Source organism: Lathamus discolor, chromosome 1, assembly GCF_037157495.1.
Source record: "Lathamus discolor isolate bLatDis1 chromosome 1, bLatDis1.hap1, whole genome shotgun sequence".
Taxonomy (NCBI): domain Eukaryota; kingdom Metazoa; phylum Chordata; class Aves; order Psittaciformes; family Psittacidae; genus Lathamus; species Lathamus discolor.
The window spans coordinates 15,166,960-15,190,981 of NC_088884.1; the positions used below are offsets into that span (position 1 = coordinate 15,166,960).

General features: G+C 40.1%; 1 protein-coding gene across 1 annotated transcript in view; it reads left to right on the plus strand.

Annotated features, from left to right (window-relative positions):
• Positions 1-24,022, plus strand: part of ZNF277 (zinc finger protein 277) — a 51,762-nt gene that overhangs the window by 13,453 nt on the left and 14,287 nt on the right. The window contains exons 2-6 of the mRNA XM_065695268.1: positions 7,261-7,459; positions 10,587-10,675; positions 12,680-12,762; positions 21,990-22,081; positions 23,419-23,529. Coding sequence (XP_065551340.1) covers positions 7,261-7,459; positions 10,587-10,675; positions 12,680-12,762; positions 21,990-22,081; positions 23,419-23,529 — 574 coding nt within the window. The remainder of the gene's footprint in view (positions 1-7,260; positions 7,460-10,586; positions 10,676-12,679; positions 12,763-21,989; positions 22,082-23,418; positions 23,530-24,022) is intronic.

A 24,022-nucleotide genomic window follows, 5' to 3' on the forward strand; every position in this document is an offset into this window, starting at 1 on the left:
GAAAAATCCTGTAATCAGTATAAAATCTCTTCCAAGAATATGACCACAAATTAGGGGATGCTGCTGTGCCAACAAATAGATGCTGCAGTGCCAAGGCTGCAAAACAGGGAAGCTGTCGTGTGTATTTCAAGTGTCAAGCCAGTGCTGCTCAATGTTCTTTTTCATTATGTCTCAAAACGGCTTCAATGCTAGACAAAGCTTTCAAACCACTCATTTTCCAATGAGTTTTAAACACATCACCGTTTTGTGCAGAATTAGCTATAGGAATCCAGCTTGGTTCCCTAATGTACCATATCTGGGGGTTTGGTCATTTTGGGAACTAAATGGTTTTGCCATGTAATCAGTGTGAGCGTGGGGGGAGGGTGCTCAGGCTTTCTGTTTTCTACATCTGTTGTGCTGTTAGTATGGAGTGCCAGGTTTGCTAGGTGTCTTTTGTTTTCCTGTTCTTTTTAATCCCCTTTGTTCTTTACATGTCTAAAAACCTCAGTCTTTTACTCATTGTTTGGGCTCCTTTATTTGCCTGTGTATCTTTGTTGCATTCATTTTTGGTTTAGGATAATTTCAAGTTCCTGTGCTAATTTCCTCGTAATATTAACCAGCTGTATTAATGAGATAATAAACCAGACTTGTTGGTAATGAATTGATTCATTCAGCTATTGTATTTTATTAGAGAGACACTTAACATTCCAACAGATGTTCTTGTTTTGTTTCATTATCCTTGTGTTACAACAGCAGGCTTATAAATATGTACTCTGCATGCCTGTATTTACATAACACACTCCTCAACCTAGAGTCTTGTCATTTTGCAGTAAACTGCAAAAAGTTACATGAAACCTGTAAATATGTGTCTTAAGCAAATTCATACTAATTGCTCTTCCATCATTCAATTTCTCAGATTATGTGCAGTCTTGAATTTTCAGAGTATTCTTCATCTGATAACAAAATGCTTGATCTCTTTAAAATTAGTTTCTTCCCTAGTCAAAACCCGTTGTCTTTGAGCTTACCTCCTTTCCTCCTAGTCCATGACTTTCATTCCTTTTTGTCTGGTGGCAAAGCTTCAAAAAGGATACAAGTGTCCCTCTCCTCAGCATTCCCTGTGGATGGATTTAGGGAGTTCCTCCCTCAGCTTGCTGGTTGCCTGCTGGACGGGTTTCCCTCTCCCTGAGCTCATGCACTCAGGTCACAGCTGCAGGTTGCACCCCAGGCCCAAGCCATGTGAATTAGGAGTTGTAACAGTGAAGATGTTTCATTGATCTGAACCCCAGTATGTCCACATTCCGGCTACAGAATGTAATTTCTGCAGCAGTTTTCAACCTGTCCCCAGACCTACTCAGAGCACATAGTTCAGATGTGCAGCCAAGATGAATTGAGCACACAGCTCTTACTGCATTTAGTGCATTACACGTCTATATGTACAACAGTAGGTTTTGCAAACTGAAGCCAGTGCTGGTTGTCGTTTAGGAAGCACAGTGATGAAATCTCAGTGTTTTCTTTTCCTTTGTGTGCAGTGCTTTTTAAGGAACCTTGCCCGCTTTATAAGGCATGCTTATGGTAAAAAAACCATGAAACAACTAAGGCTGTGAAGCTGAGAAGAGAGGAGGAAGCTGAGATGAGAAGGTCCTGTTTCATCTTGCTGCTTCTTACCATGCACTCCTTAGTTTGCTCTTGCACTTGGGCTCTTGGACTCTTCCGTGAGAGTTTTCAACATTGTGGAGCAAAAAGAAAGGAGTAGTTCTGTCTGGTGAAAGAGTTGAATCAACTCATCAAAGGATTTGGCAAGCAGAGGAGCCAGCACAAGCAGAAGGGCAATAGCAGATGGTTAGGAGTGGTAGTGTAAGGTAAAGACAGGCTAACAAGACACCCCTTTGCTTGGTGACAGCAGGCTGTAACACAGGCTAGACCATCTCTAAGGACTTTGCCTTTCACAATTCACCTTCAAATGCTGAATTTTTCTTTCCTTTTATTTCTGATACTTGCGTGTATTATATTGGCCATAAAATTACATGGCATATTGCTTTGTGATAATTGCATGTGTCATTGTGCAGGTAGAGTACATTGCCTGTACTACTGTAGTCTGTATTATGACTTTGTGGGTGTAACATTTACTTAATGTGCAAACTAACACTAGTTTCGAGTTGAAAGCAATTGTATTTGAAATGAAAAATGTTCCAGTAAGGAAAAGGAATCCAGTTTGGGCCTGTTGCTTTGTTAGTTGTGAAGATTAACTGGTCTATATTATAACAACACTTAAAATAAAGCATTATAATCTCTGTAACAGGCATTTTTTTTTTCATTTTCTTTTATCACTGTTGTAAAGGTGTGTTGACTTTCTGTGCTCGGATCAGGATTCCATTGCACTAGGTATCCTGTGGGTGCTTATAACAAGAAGTAATGCTTATTCTAGTTTTGAAAGTAATTTGTCTAACCCAGATAGTTTTCTATATAATCTCAAAAGTCTTCAAAGCATTCATTTTCTTTTCCCCTAAAGATTTGGGCATACTTCTTAGTCTTTGTTTTCAAATAATATATTCCTTTAGTCTTTTCTTTCTACTAATCTACATTCTTTAGCTCTGAATTAGCTGCGGAAGACCACAATTTTATCTGTCCTGTTAAAGGCTGAACTTTCAACACTGTGAATGAGATAGGGATTTTCTTAGTTCCTGGGTTCAGTGGACTTTCTGTGAAGCCTTTGGGATATCTGTTTGTGTAACAGTCATGCTGGTTTTCCATTAGGCAGAGAAGGAAAACTCAGTGATGACAGTGGTAACAGGATGATTTGGCAGAAACTTAATGCATGGATTTTATAGAGCTCTGTTCTCATAGGGAGTTAGGTCCCGTGCTGTTCACAGACACAAATAGGAAGGGTGTTAGGTGATAAATTTTGCTGTTAATGTAATTTCTCCCCCAAGCTCTTGAGTGAACTGGACTAAAGTGCTATTTGATGTTAACAAACGCAAAGTAACACACATGGGAGTGAACATGAAGAGTATGTCCAGTGTCTTGTACATTAACCCTGATTCACAACTTCTCTGAGACTTTGAAAACACTGATGATACTTCAGTGATTAATTCAATAAACATAAAAGCAAGCAAAATGCTAGGAGTACAAAAGAAATAGAGAGGAGGCTGAGGAAAAACTTACTGATTTAAAATCCATTTTCTTCAACTTTTAATCATTTTCAAACCATTCCTCACACCAGCACATGAAGCAGGATAGAGTTGAACTAGCAGAGTTCCACCAGGCCAAGGAATGAAGAACCATTAGGAGAACATAAAATGTTGCTGCAGGTTTCTGTAGGTGTTGAAAGACCAACAAATTCAAGCAGTACAGAAACAGATCTATGGAGGGGAAAGAAAAAAGATAAAAGCCATAAAAAGCTGTTAAACTGAGGTACTCATATAGCCTGTGACTTAAACTCTCCACACTTGTATTTCTCGAAGGCTATTCTATTTTTCCCTATTCCCTATGCTATTATTCCCTATTGTTTTCCCTATTTATATACACTTCTCTAGGTAATTGCTTCTTGCCATCCTCAGCCCAGGCATTTGCACTACAGAGATGTTTAATCTGACCCTATGAAGTCATTCTTGTGGCAGTAAATTCTAAGAGAAAAGCTTGCTACTTCTCCCTCATTTTCATGTGTCTCTGCATGTGGGAGTCCTGGTGGAGCTCAAGAACTCAATCGGAGCGTTTTATTTCCCTAGTAGCCCTTAGCTGTGCCTTAGTTAACAGCTTTTCTTCAGTACCCATGGCCACTCTGCTTTAAAAAAAAAAATAGAATCAAAATTAGCTGGTTTTGCAGAGATTTCACTAGCATGCTTCACTTTATTTGTACTGTTTTGATGTTTCTGTTATGTGTTAGTCCATTAAGTGCTACGCTAAAGGCTGTGCGTCTTTGTTCAGCTCTGTGCATTTATTCTCTTTTCAGTGAGTATTTTTTGCAGCAGATGAGTACACAGATATTTTCATGGATTTTTATTTTCCCCTCACCTCCTCCTTTAAGTGCCTTTGAAATAAATTGCATAAGCTTCTGCAGTTGCCACACAGGTCTAGTAGTCTATATTTAAGTTATTGTCTTTTAGTATTAGCTACTCTGGGCAGCAAAAAAGAATCTTCACCCCAGTTTATTCCTTTCAGCAAATCATCACTACAGTTGAAGATTAACAGCTCTGGTTTTCCAGCCCAAACAATTACTTTTCCCAATACTCATGCTAAATAACTTTACCAGCTCTTCATCTATATTATAGAATCATAGAATAGTTAGGGTTGGAAAGGACCTCAAGATCATCTAGTTCCAACACCCCTGCCATGGACAGGGACACCTCACACTAAACCATCCCACACAAGGCTTCATCCAACCCGGCCTTGAACACTGCCAGGGATGGAGCACTCACAACCTCCCTGGGCAACCCATTCCAGTGTCTCACCACCCTAACAGGAAAGAATTTCCTCCTTATATCCAATCTAAACTTCCCCTGTTTAAGTTTGAACCCGTTCTCCCTTGTCCTGTCACTACAGTCCCTGACGAAGAGTCCCTCCCCAGCATCCCTATAGGCCCCCTTCAGATACTGGAAGGCTGCTATGAGGTCTGTTGAGTAGCAGTTCCTGCCATACGCACCTATCTTTTGAAAGCTGGTTTGTTGAGACAGATAGGCATTGTTTATTTGGACTTATTTGGACCTTTAAATAGGTCATTGCAAGAGACCTGAACCAAAAATGAACAAAAAGCAGTGTAGCTGCTTACTGGGCACAGCTGAACTGGCTGACAGCCTATCTTAGTTCTCTTAGCATCAGAGAGAGTCAGCAATTGCAAAGGGAACCAAGTTGCTCTACTTTTCTCAGAAACCATGTTTTAATGATTCTTCAGGCTACAAACTAATACTGACTGTAAGAATGCACAGACCTAGACTCTTGCAGGTAACATCAGTTTTGTCTGGGAGAGCAGACCCTTTCAGGAGGATTGCTCTAGCACTTAGTGTAGCAGCTGCTGTTGTTAAGGTAGGAAAAATTTGAACCCTTTTTACAGTGCCAGTTTAATAAAGAAATGTCTTGGGGAAGGGAATGGGCTGAAGTGCAGGTAAAATTAAGAGAGGAAAAATGTTAGGCTGTCAACAGCAGTTGTATAGCTCCAGGTAATGCCTTTTCTGTGTGCTGCCATCTCTTCTCAGATAATTTTATGGGAGAGACTGAAGGCTGTGTAACCTGACTTCGGCCAAATCATTGCCTTTCCAGGAAGTTTGATGTTTTCAAATGTCATAAATACAACCCTCAAAGGTTGTGCAGGGCAGATAACGTAGCTCCAGGAGCAGTGTGGAACCAACGAAGTTGTATTTCCTATGGCTTTGTACCTTTTCCCACCTGTGGGACAGTAGCTCCAGCTTACCCTTGGTCCCTGGAGCACCTTCATCAGGCAGCTGTGGCTGCTGTGGAGTGCTACATGTCCACACTGGCTGGGCAGCCACTGCTGAACAGCCTCTATGACGGGTAGCAGAGCCTCGTGCTCCTCTCCATACCTCTCTTCCTTTATCTGAATGGAAATTTGTCACGGAACTTTTAGGAGCTTCCCAGGTCCATCTCTGAAGCTCTGGCCCTTCTTTTGTTGTTTCGGTGTCTTGGGAGGGTGGGGGGGAGAACCCCTCCATTAGCTTATTTTCCTGGGAAAGAAAGCTAAATAGATGTAAATTTAAAAATTAGTTTTCAAATTTTTCATGTGGACAAGTTACCAGATCACCCGATTTCGTGTGCTTGCCATTGCATAATGCATATATGTGTATTTTGTAGGGTAAAAGTTGTCATATATTGATTCTTCTATCTGGTAAATATCGTTAATTAAACTTCCTTTAGCCATACGTTCCTGCATGACAAAATACGACTTGGGAGAAGGCCTTTCTCTCAATTCTTTGGGTGTCTTCAGAAACTGAAACTGAGGAGGTTCCCCCTGCACACCAGGCATTGCTCTTTTATTGGTAGGGTGACTGAGCACTGGCACAGGTTGCCCAGGGAGCAACCTGTGGAGCCTACATCCTTGGAAATACTCAGAAGCCATCTGGACACAGTCCTGGGCCACCAGCTGTACGTGGCCCTGCTTGAGCAAGTGCATCGGACCAGGTGACCTTAAAAGGTCCCTTGCCCCTCAAACATCCTGTGAAATGTCATTTTTCTACAGGGGTGTTCGTGTTGCTGCAGGACTCCAGAGACATAGAGTTTGTTGTCCTGCTGCACAAATTAACTTCACAACACAAGAGTCAGGGAGAACCATGATGTTTTCTTTTCAGTTTTCATCCTCAGAATGCAAGAACTGCTGGGGAGTTTTTTCTGTTTGCTTTTACTCTCCTTTTGCTATTCCAAATTGATGTAGCTGAAATCAAGGATTCATAAATGAAATTGGTATTTGCTTCCAACATAAACCCATACCAAAGTCTGAGATAGGATTTGTTTGGAAAGTGAACACCATGGTTTACTTCTGGACAACTGGAATTTGGTTAGCCTAATGGGGACAGCTCTTGAAATCTGTTGGTCTCACAATGTTTCTTAATGAGTTACGCTAATTTATACCAGTGGAAGAACTTATGAATTTACACTGCTATTGTTTATGTTGTTTATAGGGACACAAGTGTAGCCTGTGTCGGTGTGTTTGTTTGCAGTACTACTGCAGTACTGTGCAATCCACCCACTTGTTGAACTACAAACAGCAGTGAACCTGAAGAACAGAAGCTGATGACTCACCTCTGTGTATTGTCATTTGAGCAACCTGTGTCTGACTGGTGCAGTATAACACGAACACAGGCCAATGACCTTTCCACATAGGGCATGGCGGGCGCCTGTTCAACATCTGTACAGTTAGGAAGTGTTTCAGTTTGTGCTATACAGCCTAAAGCCTTCCTGATAGCGTGAGGAATGTGTCAAAGAGAGTAGCTTCATTCATATCATCAGGTACTCTATGTAATGAAAGGAAGAAAAATAGGTTTCTCATCATAAAACTTTCATTAGTAATAACCAGAGAGCACTCGTGTCTGTTTGGCTTGGTGTCAGCAGGGAGTTTCAGCTGGAGCAAATACTCAAGTACTGCCCTGTGCTAACCTCACACCATCCTTCTTGGAAATAATGCAGTCAACTCACTTCCAGCACATTGCTGGAGTGATCCATGCAATAAAATGGGTACCCAACAAAACGGGTTTTACATGTACTGCCTGAAAGTACTGCAAGTGATGTAGATTTATTCGCTTAGTCACACTTAATTATTCTTTTTATTTGTTTTAGATACAGAGTGTATTTTGGAGCCTTTGTCTCTGCCAGAAAGTCCAGGTGGCTTTGCTGCTGTAGAAAGTTCTCCCTATGTGCCTTGTATTTTCTGCAAAGAATGCTATCTCTTAGCAGAGCAAAACCAGCTCCTGAAGCACATGATTATTGAACACAAGCTCGTCATAGCAGATGTGAAACTGGTAGCGGATTTTAGAAGGTAAGGGTTATATTGTTTAAAATGAGCGTGTGTGTGTGCTGCAGATACTGTAGAAAGCTTCAGAAAACTAGAGATTGTCTTTTTAGAATAACAGGGGTCTCATGGGAGGATTTTTATTACTCTTTTTATGATCTTTTTGTTGCTGGATTTAAAGGTTGTTTTCTCGTCCCCTCACATTCCCCAACCCCTAGATGTTGCTGGGACCAGGGGACTTGATATTAGAATACAGGGCAATGCCTATGTTGGAGATTCTTTGGCATGTCCTCATTCTCAGGTCTCATCAATAATCAACAAGTTGCATACATAGGAAGCAGTTTATTTCATAAAGCACATTCTAGAGAATCAACTCCTAATTTGGGAATTTATTTGCGTAGGATAAGACTCTGTTTCTCCACTTACAGTGTCCTAAACTGTATTGTATGCAGAAGTTGCTCAATACAGAAACTTTTACGTTCTGGAATGAAATTCATTTACCATATTTTAAGGATGCCAGTATTTCCCCATAGAAATCACATTTAGTCCTTAACTACACTTTGCAGTACTGCAATCCACATACAACTGTGACTCCTTCTACAGCTGTGTCATTGATCATCTCAGCAGGGTCACGTTTGGCTTGCTTCCTCCAGGAGCTGGCATGGCCGCAGATGGCTTGTAACTTCAGAGACAAGGCACTTGCGTGGCATTTTGCTTTCACACACAGCAATGTATGGGCCCAGCAGTAGGCTAGATGGTAGCTGCCAGTTTGTAGATAGGTCTGTCACAGTGTTTAAATGTTAGCTGCATAATTTCTCAACTAAAGGGAGTTTTATGGTAGGTGTTCTGCTATTAGTTACTCAGCCAAAGACAGTAATTTGTGTCTATCAAGATGCAAAAAAAAATAAATAAATACTAAGATGAAATTTAGGAAGGGAAACATAAGCCATGTAAATCCCTGTTCAGATGTGTGAGCTTAACATTGTTTAAAATTGAAAACTGATTCTTGCTGTTGTTTGGTTTTATGCTGAAAGCAGGCAGAACAAGAATGCAGGGTGCTTTTATGCTAGTTTATTCAGATAAATAAAGGGATTGGAGCTGTTCAGTCATGGACCACCAGTTTAAGTGTGCTTGGGGGATTATTCTGCGTTAATAGAAATGTATTTTAAAATCACCTTTTCAAGAAAATGCCCATTTGGATTCTTTTTGCTGCTGATGCAATTGGAAAGTAGCCAAATCTTTTAGAAAGTGGCCCCAGGATGTGAAATGATGATGTTGTTACTCTTCAGTGTGCCTTCTCTTGTTTGCAATACTGAATATCAGTAAAATAGTCTAATACTATGCACACACACACACAAAAAAAAGCATAATCTGAGGTGTTAAACAGAAGTGTGGAAAATACAGGGAAGCAACCATGAAAACGTAATAATTTTTTTTATACTTAGCAGTGAATTACAGTCAGTCTTAGGAATACGTTTTGTGACAGAGCTACAAGAAGTGGAGAATGCAGACAAGAGCAGTGCTAATGGAAAACAAGAATAAAGATTGGTTGGCATGAAGTCAAGAGGAAGAGATAAGGGGAATAAGCTTCAGCTGCATGACTGGACATGGACATAATCAGTGTCACTCATGGACACTGATCACTCATTCTGTCTTCCTGGAAGTGCAACAAGGCATTGCCTTTATTTGATCATTGAGTATTCGGGTTATGATATGAAATCCCTTAGCAGTCAGCTTCATGGCACAGATGGTTATGGTTAAGTGGGTTTGTCTGAACGGTGTGCATTTTTTTCAGTGCAGAGAACAGACTAAATGACATCTTGAAATCCCTTCATTTGCACGTTTATGTCCTAAAATCTCAAGGATGACTTATTCTGGAAGAGTTGCTGTTCTGAGTAGCAGCAAGACATTGTGCATTATGAACAGTGGAGTAGTCAGGGGGACAACAAAACACTCACCTCTCACTGACATTTAATGATGCCTCTGAATGAGCTTCAGCCATGCATGCTGGCTTCACTGTCCTTAGCAGTCTGCTGCACCAGAGGTTAATCCTCTCCATGTCAGAGTTAGTAGAAAGAAATACGCGCTGCTTCCTTAGCTGCTGCAATTGAAGTCCTCATACATTTAGATGATAAACAGAGGTAACGTGAACCACCATGGGATGTGATGGCTGTGGCCAGTCAACTTTTAGATTGCACAAGTATTAAAAGCTACGCTATTTACACTTCATAATAACAGTATTTGATTTTTTTCTGATTCTTCGACTAAGTTGATGACATGTCAATAGCAAGTTGTTGCTGAGTATTTAGCCTTTACCTTACTGTCTTTCCCATGATTATATCATGTACATGAGTCATAAGTATAAATATAAGCATGCACTTAAGCATTTTCAGATTTTTTTTTTCTTTAATAGTAAGATTCTGGGTAATTAGCATAAGGATTGCTTGGTTCCCTTCATCATATAATTTAAGGTGATGATTTCTTCTGGGTTAGACAGTAGCTTCTTAGCTCAGTTGGGATCTGGTCTGTTGCTGCTGCTGTAATACAAACAATGATAGTACAATAATGTTTTTAAACAACTGTAGTTGATGGATTAAACCTTCAAGGTGTGCTTAGGGCTTTCCTTACCTGTCTGCTGTCCCATTCCCAGGTGTTTGGGGACTTTATTTTTCTGTCTACGTAGTTGTCTGCTAAGCTACAGCTTTCATTGTAACTCCACAGGAGACCTGACAGAACATCACTTCTGACAAGCTGATGTTTTTACTGAGCTTCAGGTTCCTGCTTGCATGTTGCAGAACACAAAGCACAATAGTTTTGGAATTTGAGAGTACTCTGTAGTATAACTTTTCAGTAAGCATGCATCCGAGTGCCAGCTTCTGTCTGAAGATGGGAATAGGCCACAGTATTTATGTGAAGCTTAATGCAAATCTGGCTTATTGAGTTCTTCACTGTGGCAGGATAGTTAAACCCAGTTTTAATGAAGTTGAATGAATTTAGTGCTTGTGAAAAATAAAGAAACTATAAACAGAAACAGGAATTAAAAACATTAAACTGGAGAATTTAGAGGATGGAAAAAACAAGAGGCGATCAACTCTTTATTAAACTTTTTTTGATGTTTCCTTTCTCACTAATCATCTCTCCCTTATTGTCAAAGATACGTCTTGTACTGGAAGAAGAGGTTTGCAGAACAGCCCATCACAGATTTTTGTAGTGTGATAAGAACAAATTCGGAAGCTCCATTAGGTAAGTCTGCTGCTTGCTTACTCTCTGTTTGCCAGAGCATGTGATAATTTCTGGCATATACTGCTGCTTTGATCAGCCAAGTGTGAAGAAATCTGACACTAGGTCAGAAAACTACAGGACTGATGTTTAACTCTTAACCACATATTTAAACTTATCTCTTCCAAGGATTGCAACACGTGTTTCAGCACTGTGTTGAGTGAGGATGAACTCAGTACATGCTTAAATGAGCTGCCAAACTGAGGCCAGTTGCAAATCAAGACTTATAATCAGTATGGCTTGTATCATGACTGGGGAAGCTTTGGTACCCACTGCATCAGTAATTGGTGACAGTCCTTCCAGAAATGTGGAGAAACATTCCTGTTTTTTTGGGACTTTCTGACTTCACCCTGTCCACCACCCCCACTGATTCTGCTAACGACTCCTGAACATCAGGGCCACAAGTCACCCTTCCTCTCCCCTGCCATAGTGCTTACTGTTCCAAGGGTATTAGGAGGCAATACCTCCACAGCAGGGATACAAAAACTGCCATTTTGGGGGTTCCAGCACAAGACCAAAGACCATACTTCACCATTCTGGTGCATTGGCACAGTGGGACATTCCATCCTAAGGACAGCGATGACTGTGTGAAGTGACTATTTCTCAGAAGTAGCTCATACATTTCTTTGCCTCCCCCTTTTCTAACAGAAAAATATAATTTGCCTAAAAGCAGATGAGAACATTAGGGCTTTGCCGCATCTTTAGTTCTCCATGGGGAGCTGAAAGAGAGGTAAAAGTGCATACAGCCAGTGTGGAGATGGGTGGAAGGTGAAAACTGGGTACAAAATGTTGTTGTTGTTGTTGTTGTTGTTGTTATGCAAACTAACGTTCAGAAAAAAAGCCCTAGGAAGCCTGAAAGTTATTCCAAAGGCTATAGTTGTTTTTCTCTTACATATTTATGGTTTTGCCTTACCACTCAGTTTGAAAATTGCAGGCCAAGTGCCTGAATGCCAGAGCTTGCCAGAATTATAAACTATCAATAGCCCTTTCAGAGGAAAATAACAGTATTTCATTATCTGTTTATTAATTAATTTATTCATTTATTAATTTCTTATTAAATTATTACTAAATTTTAAATATATTAAATTATTAATAATAGATTTGCAAATTTTAATGGCTAGCTCCTTCAAATTTGATAGCTCAGAAATCGGGGGTTTGTCTTCAAAGGCTTTTGTATGAAAAGATGGGAAAGGCTGAAATCTGTCAAGTTTAAATTGTAAAAGATGTACTAATGGACACTTCAGTTCAGCAACCACATAACCCTTTGATTAACAAAGAGTAACTTTTAAATGCAAAATATTAAGTGTATTTACATATTCTTACATACTGAGTAATTTTAAAGTAATTCATTTGAATAAGATTTATTATTAAATTGTATATGAACGTAAATAGTAAAAAGGTTACTTAACATGAAATGTGGGTAAAACGGAAGTAGAAATGTAAATTAGGCAAGTCTCAATGTGTATTACTAAGCAGTTGTGATGCAGATTGTAAACGGGATGGCAAAAGTGGTCATGGTAACATGATCAGTCAGGGTAAGGAGAGAGGGTATACCAAATGGTAACTACTGAAAACTGACAATAACTTTGGGAAATAACTGAAAATCCCACATACAAGGTAAAACTAAAGGTGATTTCATGTTTCTTTCATGCTGACTTTATACTGTAACCAATGTAAATAATTAAAATTGCCTAATGTCTCCAGAAGAACCATCATAAGAAAGAATAAAGCTGGTACTGAAAAAGATCTATACAAGACTCCTGTCTTTGTACAGCAATATGAATGATGTAAAGGTCTTATGTATATACAAATATTTAAGCATGTTTCATTAAATTATTACTTTTACACATTAAAAACCACATTCTCACATTCTTAACACATTCCAAAGGTTTAGCAAATTGTGTGCCTGAAATATTCAAAGCAGCTCAAATTCTCATCCCTTACCCACACTTCCTAATCTCTTAACAGAAGAACAGGATAATTATTTTCTTCTATGTGATGTTTTACCAGAAGACAGATTACTTAGAGAACAGCTTCAGCAGAAGAGACTGGTAAGAGATTACTTTCGTTTCATTTTTTGAGGTGACCAGTTCCATAGTGCAATATATGGTAACTTAGTGGGCATTTTAAAGTGAAAACATCTTTTTGCTAAACTGCAGAATCCTGATTTTTTTAAAGCTCATTTCCCTAGCTGCTGCACAAACATGCACAAACTCCTTGTTTATAGATTTTTCCTTGGAATAAATTTAAAGATTGTAAGTCAGTTTTCCACACTAGTGGAGAATAAGCCCAGAGCACTGAAAAAGGCTGAGTGTGCTGAACATTTTTCTTCTTGCAAGCATCTGCAATGCACTGGCACACTGTCTTTTGTGTAATAATATAAATGCAGGGAAATTAGCAAAACAAAACTCAGTGTGTGATACTGTGGAAAGAGAAGGTGATACTTATTTAGAGAATCTTCAAGCAAGTTGGTTTTTTGCATTCACACTCTGTTACCCAGATTTCCTTAAGTCACCCTCGCATGCTCAAAAGCACCACATTGTATGAGCAGAGGAAGCCTGTCCAGGATTGTTTCTACGAGATGCAAAGGACGAGAAATGCCAGCTGTTGAGACCCCATGAACTGCTCTTGTTCTTCTTACTTGGTGGTGGCAACCTCGTACTTTGGACAGACCTCTCGTATCTTTTAGTAGCTGTCAGCACTGAATGTGTGGTCCTTCATCTTAAGCTCTTGCTGACTTCAGCTTCCATGAGTCTTAGTCCACGTTGCTGACCACTGGGGATTTTTTGTTGTTTTCTCATTTGATATACGCATCTGTAGTGTGGTTTTGCTGTTGGGCTAATTTAGAAATGAGTGTTATGTGATACATAGCAGCCTTGTTACCAGTCTCCTCAGGCAAGGTCTTCTGCTGGCAAGTCATCTGCACTGTGAGGTGTTAGAGTGCAGGCCTTATGGTCTTTGCATAAATATCTTCCTCAATTTACTGCTGGCAGCTCTGTCCTGAGAATTGTCAACACAGGCCTTTTAACCCTTTGTTCTAGTATGTTTCTATGACAAGTCTGTGTGTGCTACAGCATGCAACTAAAGACACCTTAAATCATAAGCATTCACAATGAAGGAGATGCTTACAACAAACAAATTCTAGTCCCCAGGAAAATTGAGATTGGCAGATAAAATCCATTTAGTTCAACTACCCTGTGAGTGTTCTGCAGCTCGTAGTACCTGACTGGCAAATTCCCAGAACCAGTGGAATATGTACAGGTCTTACATAGCCCTTCATGGTATCCTAGCTCCACCAGAGGAGAATTGTGGTAGTTCTGCTGCTGAGGATTTCCCATGGAGTTGCCTCAGCTGAAATCTTCTTTCCTGCGTAGGTCCATTGGATTGGCATGGACTCATCAAAAACAGCTGATGCACTCGTGCCTAGCATGCTTCTCTTCCATTGTAGGAGAAGTCATCTCGGATTAGTAAAAAAAGGTTTGTCTAGTTCACTATCTTATCCTGAAAGACAAGGCTCAAGGGGAATCCTATCAGTGCGTATAAATACTTGATGGGAATGAAGAAGAGGGAATCAGATTCTTCTCACAGTGCCCACTGACAGGACAAGAAGTAATGGACAGGAATTAAAAATCAGGAAATTCCCTTTGAAAACAAGAAAACTTATTTACTGTGAGGGTGGTTAACAATAGAGCAAGTTCTCCAGCGATGTTGTAGACTTTTCATCTGTGGCAATACTCAAGACACAACTAGACACGGTAAACAGCTGAAGGCGACCCTGCTTGGGACTGGACTAGCTGCTCCCAAGAGATCCTTTGTAGCGTCAATGATTCAGTGATTTGAGGTTGTGGGTGCTATTTGATGGTTGTTGATGGTGCATCATTATGGCACTTCTCTGTACCTTTTCCGGTTTCCCATCATCCCTTTGAGGTTCTGAAAGACATCTTGAATATTGCATGTGGACAGGCAGTGTCAGAATGGTGTTTGTTTCCCAAGCATATATCATGTTGTTTGTGGCTTTAAGGAGGGAAAAAGGGTCCTGCTTGAGCCTGTAGCTAATGTTTTCATAGAACTATCTGTTGTAACAGTAACTGCTGGCTGCTACATATCGGACTGTTGTTTTTCTTTATTTAAAGGGCATTTGTTTCTGTTTTTGTGGTGGTTTGTGCTGTGTAGCCCTGTTCCAACTGGGCCTTCAGTCCACTGCCAGTGTCAAGGGAGTGTGCAGTCTGTTGGCAGGTCAGCTGCCTTATCTCTGCACATAGACGTTTTCTCAAATTCGGGAAAGAGTGCAAGGTTTACCCCAAAGCAAGTTCTGCGTTTGTTTACAGAGTAATTAAATTAGAAAAGTTAATTTACGGAGTAAATTCAGTTAGCATTCTTATGATGGTGTGAAATAGCCTTTGGTATTAACACTGGTTTAAATATCAGAGTTGCATCTTCAGTTTTTACAGCAGGATTTTGTGAAATCAAGCTGCAGGTGTAGTTCGGGCTAATAGAGTCACTGCTTGAGTTACAGCAGTGATGTCTGTTTATTTTCTTGTTTCCTTTTGCTGCAATCTGAGTGTTGACTTGCAAGTTAAATAGTTATTTTGCTTTGCAAAGTCTTTTACCTCCAGACAAGTCCAGCAATTAAGACTGACCTGGCAAATGGACCCATGTGAGTTGCACAGAACAAAGACCAGAACTATACAACTCTTAGTGATTTTTCTGCAGGCTTTGGATCCTAACTGCTGTCTCCAACAGCAAGCCCAAACAAGGATAAATGTCTTTAAAATGTTCTAGCTGGAACATCTCATTTGCCATTTTGAAACTCCGGTTCAGGAATATTTCAGGCTGTAGTGCAGCAGGGGAGCTAGCCAAGGTGGATGTCATGCAGAGACATTATGGTGACTGTGATGTATTGAGAGAGGCCAAGGAATGAGCCTGAACTAGGTTAGAGAGCACAGCTTGCTGAAATAGCTGACAAGGCCATGTAACACAGAAAGGATACGGTCTTTTGGAAAAACACAGTCTGGACAAAGAATTCACAGATGTGAAGCAGTACCCGGAAATGAAGTCCTCGTGGCAAAACTCAAGATACCAGGGGGGCAATGTCAGTATAAGCCACTTGGTCTTGCCTTTAAGATTTAAATAAGCACTCCCCACCACAGCACTGACCTTGTCTTGTGGTCATGTTTACAGCTGTTCTCTTGTGATGTGACTGGTAGTTCTGAGTGATGAGGCTATTCTTCCTCCCAGTAAATAGACCCTGAAGAGAAGTCTTCACCAAAACTCAGATGGACACAGCTATACGAGCTTTCCAGGATGAGCTGTTTGTACGATCCCCAGTTTGTCACAAGCTTAATCTGAGATGGGATTCTTACACAGTTTCCCCACCACCGCCACCATTTTCTTCCCAATTTCCTGTTTTCCCAGAGGGCTACAAATCTGATTCTTCTCTGGGGTTTCTGTTACTTTCTTTTCAGACCTAGTTTAAAGTCTCCTCACTTAGCTGATAAGCTGATGTCCTGAGGTGCTCTTCTCATCTTTGTCAGAGGTAGCCTTTTTTTCCTTAGCCATATAACGATATTCTTAAATGCTCCCTATTTTGTTTCCATAGCTATGTATTCCTCTCCAGAACATGTTGATCTATGCCTGTGCTTTGAAATAACCCAAAAAGATTCAGGAAGGCTACCTGTTCCTTTTTCTGCTTCATTCTTGTTCACATAGAAGTCGGGAATGCCCACTTGGGCAATCGGTGTGCGCCAGATGAAGTGGGGTACTTTTAGTTTCATCACCAGACAGGCTCAGAAACATCTCTTGAATGACAGTAGGTCACTGCCCCATTGCTTTCCTCTCCTCTTTGTTCCAAAAGTAGGTCTCTAATGGCATCATCCTTCATTCCGTAGAGACTAGTCTTTGGCATGCTGGTCTTGCTTGCCTAGCCAGTGGGGCTTTTTATGACATTCCTGAACTGTGTATGAATTTTCATAATCACTGGGTGAGAGAGAAAGTGCACAAAATAGTCAGCAAATACAAGTACATTGGATGGTGTGACAGCTGGCTTAAAAACGGTTGAGTGTTCTCCAGACCAGATGTCCTATCCCGACAAATTCCTTGTATTTCTATACACCTTACAGCCAAGTTTCTTTCATGAAGTGCTTCTCCAACAGGCATCTCTGATGATATTAAAGAAAAGGCACATTCTTCTTGAGATAACATCAGAGAGGACATTATAGTGGTTACAGTATTGGAAGTTGTGGTTTTTTCTGTACTCAAGAGGCGAGAGAGTACTGTTTGAAGTGGGAGAGCTGTATATAATGATCAGTAAGGAGAGAAGCTGAATATGGAAGTTAGGAGGCAAGTTACTGGTATGGATAAGATTGCAGGTCTTTACAACGACATGAAGTTTCTGATACCCTGGCTCTTTATAAATATTTTTCCTATTTAGCAGCCACAAGCACAGTCTCAAGCTCATCAATCAATCTTTGAGGAAACTGTAGACACAAAACCAAATGTAACTTACTCCAATGCTAGTTTATCCTAACAGTGTATATAATTGTCAAATAGTGTGCTTGGCAAGTTTTTAGAGACTGTAGTGGATCTCAGGTGTTACCAGTCCTAGTCTTTGTCTCAGTGTAGTGTGCTAGTTTGTTTTATTACCTTTAAAGTGTATAAACAGCTTCTGGTTGTGATCTGTCAGCATGATCTTTTTGTTTTGTTTTTAAACCAGAATGTTTCACCTGCTTCCTTTGCCTACAGCAGTAGCTGGTTTCTGTGAGCACTCAGGAGGGAAACGGGACTCTTATTTAAATTGGAAGAAACCACAACTAAAGATACACACTGTGTTTGAGAGATCACCTAGGAGACCTTGATAAAACACATATTCTTATTGTAAAGTCTCTATCTTACGATATTTAGATCAAAATTCACACCAACGTAACATTGCTGTTTCTGGTAGTACCTCATTTCCCAGGCAGACACTCTGATTTCAGTAGTATTAATTAGTCCATTATCATTACAGAAGGAATGTGGCCTTCTTAGCAGTGTGACTGAATGCTCAGATGTTTGAGTCCTTCACCTGTAACAGTGGTGAAGTTTCCTGTTCAAAGGAACATCTTTAGACAGACCACCTCCCTGGAGCATATAGCATCATTTATAAAAAGCTTTCATTGGAACTTACCTAAAGTTATCGTTTGTATAACTACTGTCTTTCTAGTCTTTTGCCTAGAGAAGATGAAAGCAAAGGACTAGAACTGGCAAGACAGATGCCAACGAGAACCCCAAACTACAAAATGCTCTTGTCCCTGTCAAGCCACTACTGAAACACAATAATTTGAGATCACTTGGTTTTGGAATAGAAACTTTGGACTTTGCCTTATGGCAGTAATTTCTTTTTTTATTTTTTAGTCCTGAACATCTGAAAAACAAAGAAGACACATACTGTTGTTAGCTCTGTTTTACAGACTGAACTGCAGAATTCAACCTCCACTGCACAATCTGGTCTGTGGACTGAGGAATAGAAGTTCAGGTCTCACTGCAGTCACTGCCTGATCTTGTCCCAAAGTGCATAGTGCAATCTGCCTCTATCTGAAAGCTAGAGAAGTACTCTCTGCCTAAATTTCTTATCTCTCAGAAGTGCTGTGATTATAAAAGAGACAGGCGAAAGAAATGTTGGGGTTTTTTTGTCAGGCCAACTGATGTAGATGGAAAAAAGCAGGCAAAACAATGACCACTGATTCTTTCTTCCAGTTGCTGAGTATAATCAAACCTGTACTCAGCAAAACTTGTGCTGAGTACAAGTTGTGAATGGTTGCTCTGTGTCAGTGATCCAAGCCATGCATTTAAATAGCTACGTAAATTATTTAGGAGGGCCTTGTTAGTAAAGGAAGGAATCTATGACCAAAAGAAACCCGACAAAAAACCCGACCAAAAGAAACAGTGACAGCAATAAAGAAAGCTAATTTAGCACCTGGGATACAGTGTCTGTTGGAGGGAAGGGTGACAGGAACTACAGTATCAGAAAAGTCTCATGCGCGATAAAACCTACTGTCCTGAGTCCATAGCTTTTGTCACTCAGTGGAGTTTTAGTCTTGCCTTTTGAAGATATTTTGTATTTCTTGAATGTCTCTTGAGCTGCAGACCAGAGACAAAGTAATTGTTTAGGGAAAAGTGCTTACTAGCTGCAGGTATGCATTTTTCATCTTTACTGATTTTCGGTGTGAATTCTTGCTGATGCATAGTGTGTGAGCACTTCTGGGAAATTTCTTCCAAAATATTGCTTCCCAGGAGAGGAACACGCACTTTTTTTTTACAGACACATTTTAAATTACCACCTTCTAGGAGAAAATCTGAATTCCTCACAGCCTCAAACTGAGCCCTGTGAATGTGCAGGGCATTTTTCTACGCTCCAGGTTACAAACTGCCATACAAACAATCAGATTTCTTCTGTATTAGCAATTTAGTGTGCTGGTATATTTAAAGATGATCATCCTGGCATATATAAACACTTGTTTAGTGTTTTGGATTACCTTTCCTGTCTATGCTTAATTCTTTTATTCGTTTCAGAAGAAAAATAACGTATGTGCTTTTTCCTCAAATGACTTTGTCCTGTCCTTCTCTGACACTTTGATACAACACAGTGTCCTAAAAAGGTCTGGAAAATCTTCGTGGCTGAAGTATTTTGGGTATTTTTGTCTTATTATAGCCACGAATTATTGCTAACATCCCTAAAAGTTCAAAGGAGTTGGTAACTGGTGCATGTATTAAAGTAAATTACTCATTTCCTGCCTCATAGCTTCGGTTTAAGCTTTTATTACCACCTGAAAGTCTCCACTCAGAAAAACCTCAAGTTTTATGCAAATTATTGTAATTGCTGTTCTCCCATCAGAGTCTTGGCAGTGAAGTGAAGGGTTGGAATGTCTGTAGGGAAGAAGAGCAGCCCTCTGGCTTTTGCTGTACTTTACTTGAGACAGTGCTTCTAACTCCTCACCTGTGCAAGTCCCAGATTTGCTTTCTGGCTGGAAGTTCCCTCCAGCAATGAATGATGCCAACATTCAATAAAAGGAGTGTCCACCTTGGAAAATATGTTTTAATCTCTGATGAGTACGTTGGTAGAACAATGATGCTGAGTTAGTCAGAGTTTACCAGCTGTCGAGTATGCTGGTGGAGGGGAAATGGGAAGGGTGAAAGAGGAGGGTAGCAGGAGCACCCTCAGTGTGGACGATACAGGACGCTTCCCCTTCAGGCATAACTGGGAGCAGCGGCTCACCAGGGCTCCAGTAAGCAATCTGTATGAGGTGAGAATCTGGGGTTAGGCAGCCAGATAGTGCGGAACATGGGGGATTATTTTCCCTCCTAGTAGAGTACAATTAGGAAGCTACATTGGAATATCTCTAATGGGAGGATGGGGGTTAAACCCTTGTTATCTTAATGTTTGAATCGAAATATTTTGATTTTCTTTTAGGTGGTCTCTAGTGTGTTTTACAAAGTGTATAAACTATACACAGACACTTTCACATTCAAGGTTAACCAAACAAGGTCAGACATGCTGAATGGAGAGAGGTGACAGCTACGAGTACCAGTTCATACTGGCGTGCTGTGGGACGTTCACTGCCCATGTGGAGCAGACAGATATCCTTGCTTAATTGTGCCTCTGCTGAAGGGCTCTTACAAAATGTGTTATGCTCCATTTATCTCCCTCGAGAGTCAGCCCTGAAAAATAGGAATTTATATTTCTGTTAGTTGATGTTTTGCATAATGCAGCAGGACATGAGTGGATATGACCTAAAATTTGAGTAGGTAGGCACTGCTGAGCATGCCTCTAACCTCAAATATATACCTTGTAATACAAAAACATCCAAAAAAGCCCCAGGATCTGCATTTTCAGGGTAACAGACTCTTATCTGATGTGCAACAGCTACAGGTTGCAAATTCTGGGGGTGAATATGGGGCCCTAAAACAGGCTGTGGCACAGTGCGCTCATCCCCCATAGCAGCCGCTGGCCCTAGGCCAAATGTAGCTCAGGTAGGCATGCTCCTGCACTCTCCAGCAGGCATCCTGTTCATCCCACTGCCCCTCGCTGATAGTGTGCTGCTCTGGCTTAGAAGAAACCAACAGAACACTTATTTGCCCAATATCAGCCTCCTGCCATCTCTCGGGGGGGGGCAGCAGGATGTGGTGTGGTTGACCCACACCAGCCTGTCCATGCTGCAGGACCTGTAATGACAATTGCTCAAGCCTTCTTCTTTCCGGAAAGGGGGTTCTTTGCTTTCTTTTTTCTTTGCTTTCTTTTCTGCCTTCTATGGAGCTTATCCAACAGGCATAGCTGAATTTAGCTGTAGAGTATGGGCAAATTTGGGTCTTAATCCACACAAAAGTGTTACTAAAGAGGTAGGTGAGAAACAAAGCTCCACTGTTGCAGGCTCTAAGGAGATAAAGAGATTCAGAAAATCCCCTAAGATATTCAGTCAGGATTCTGAATGCCAGAGAGCTGGTGGTAGCATCTCTACATTGCACAGGAAATAAATCCTTTACCAATTATTAGTACTTAAAACACAAGTACAGGGTAGTGTACTACTGGGCTGAAAATGCGCTGTTTTAATCTAAACAGCGATTGTCCCATGTACCAGATGATTATGGCCTTTCCGTCTGAAGTGTATAGTAATTCCACAGTATAACTACACTGCTGCTGTTACAGCTGTGTGTTTTTGTTGGTAGGAAAATTATGTCAAGCGTTGTAAAGCTGCCTGGCCTGTTGCTCTACATTAAACAGGACCAGTGGTAAAGGCAATCAGCTTATTCTGAGTTTAGGATGTTGCACAGCTTCTTGCAGAAACTTCCAGGGCTCATCCTCGGTCCTGTATTATGAAAAAGTCCTCTAGATCGCCTGCAATTAGCCAGGTAAAGTTGAGTTTATCATTCTATTAGGTGCTATGTGGTTGCCCAATAATTTGCCCGCTGATACCGAAGATAAATCTGAACCATAAATAGAAACAATAAACTGACATGTTGCATACAGAATTATTTAAATAGATGCATAACATCTCAATGAGAATTGTGTTTCTTTCCATGCATCTTGTAAAATATTAGGAGGACTTTGCTAGCGCTTGACTGGAGCATATACTGCCTTTGAAAAACTGCAATTTTTGTGAGAACCCACAAATACTAATATCTGGTTTCTGTCAGCAGCACATTTTAATTTTATCAGTTCATTGTTACCAGTAAAGAGGTAAAATAAGTTTATGTTGCGGAATGATTCTTATTTTTTCTGAATGACTGTATCTGATTCTTTTCATAGAGAGAAATCCTAGAGCAGCAACAGCGCGAGAGAGATGACACAAGTTTTCATAGTATGTGCATGTTCTGCGATCAAGAATTCACAGGAAACAGGTTGGTTTGTTTACCTGTTTGCTTTTGATTTTTTTCCTATGTGCTCAGCATCTTTGTTTATGGTTTTGATGGCATTGCACCAGTTAGTGCCTAATGTTAGAATTAAAGGTATAGTTTAAGTGTTTCTTTCAACTGTAATGCCATTTTTAATAGACCCCAACCTACTTCTTAATTTTCTATTTATTCCAGTACAACTCTTTGTGCTACCCAGCAAGATGGAGTTGGGAACTGAACCATTTTAAAGATAGTTTTTCCGCAGTTGTTATAGTGGCAAGGAGAGCTACCTAAGCCAGTATGGCTATTACGAAGTGTTTCTATCTAGTTACATATTTTCATATTTAAACCTCACCAAACCAGTGTGAATTCAAATATCAAATTGGAAAATTAGAGTGGAAAACTAGAGAATGGAGTGCTTTGCAGCATCAGTCAAATGCAAGCCTGAATTCCATTCAAGTGCTTATTCTAAAACAACTTTCTTTATACAAGTAAATCAGATTCAGCTGGAAAGGCTGTCTTTTCTTTGAATGTGTGTTTGCCTGGCTAGTTGTGGTACTCTGGAAAGGTAGAAGGACCCAGGGTCATGTCCGCACAGGTTATCCCAATGTGGTGTGAGCATCCAATCCTTTTCACTGACTGTTGTAGTGGAGTTCACATTATTCAGCCCTAGAACTTCATCCTCTGCTTATTGGGTCTGACAGGTCATCTGAAAATCACACCTGGACTGTGGTAAAAGCAAGGCTTAGCAGTGTCAACACTTGGGTATTTGTTGAATCCTCAAAAGCAGAAGCTGAGGCATAAAGAGATGTTGGGCACATAAAGAATTAACCAGTATATCTCTATTAGGAAAATACCTTATTTGAACATCCACGATGTTTGTTCGTGTGTACTTGTGAATGCCATTTGCATTGCTAGTGCTGTGTGAGGCAATGCTGATGTAAAAGCATATCGCATCCAAGAATTTCCGCTCTGCTAACTAGCACAGAGAAAACAAAATGGCTTTTTAGAATGTTTCTTAAGATAGTTGGTTGAATCTTGTGATTTGCTTATTCAAATTAGTAAATGACCTTTGTTAACAGTGAGGGTCAAAATAAGCTATATTGTAATTTTCATTTAAAAGGTACTATTTATGCGCATAGATTAAGCAGTTGAAATGTTACTGAACGTTGAGCAGAGCTGAAATTGAAAACTTATTTTAGTAAAGTTGATTTCTTTTTTTCTAGCCGTGGCAGCAACATTATTGTTGTTTATTTAATGTTGGCTTTTATGCATTGTTAGAGCAATTTGTGTATTTCGAGTCACTAATTAAATAATATGACTTTTTGTTATGTCTTTTGTAGATCTGTCCTTCTCAATCATATGGCAAGAGAGCATGCTTTTAACATTGGGCTGCCAGATAACATTGTGAATTGTTATGAGTTTTTGGCTGTATTACAGGGGAAGCTTGACAAGTAAGTAGTGTTTTATTTGAGGGGTTTTTAGGGGGGTGTTAATGGACTTAGGTCATATTTTTTTAACCTTGGAAATAAGTTGGGTTAAATTTAATTCAATATTCATAATTAGTTAAGAAGAAACAGAGAACATAAGTTTATTGTGAGTGCTCTTTAGAAGGCTTTCTTTTAATTCCTTGAAAGCACAAAGCTTCAGTTGTTATGCATTGCATTGACATCAGTAATAGCACATCCCTTTTTCTCATAGTTGTTAGTGTTCTTCTTATCACAGTCTTTTTGCTAAACGTTTCTTTAACCACTGAATACAAAGTTGTTACAACAATATTTGTTCAACTCTATATATCAATAACATGGCATGTTTTGTCCTTCCCTTCTTTACTGCTTACAGAGTACATCCCAGGGCAGGAGAAAGCCAGTGTTCATGCTTCCTTAGAAACACTTAAACCTGAGATGACCGAAGAAGTTAGAAAGGGTACTGGGAGAAAAGCTTAGG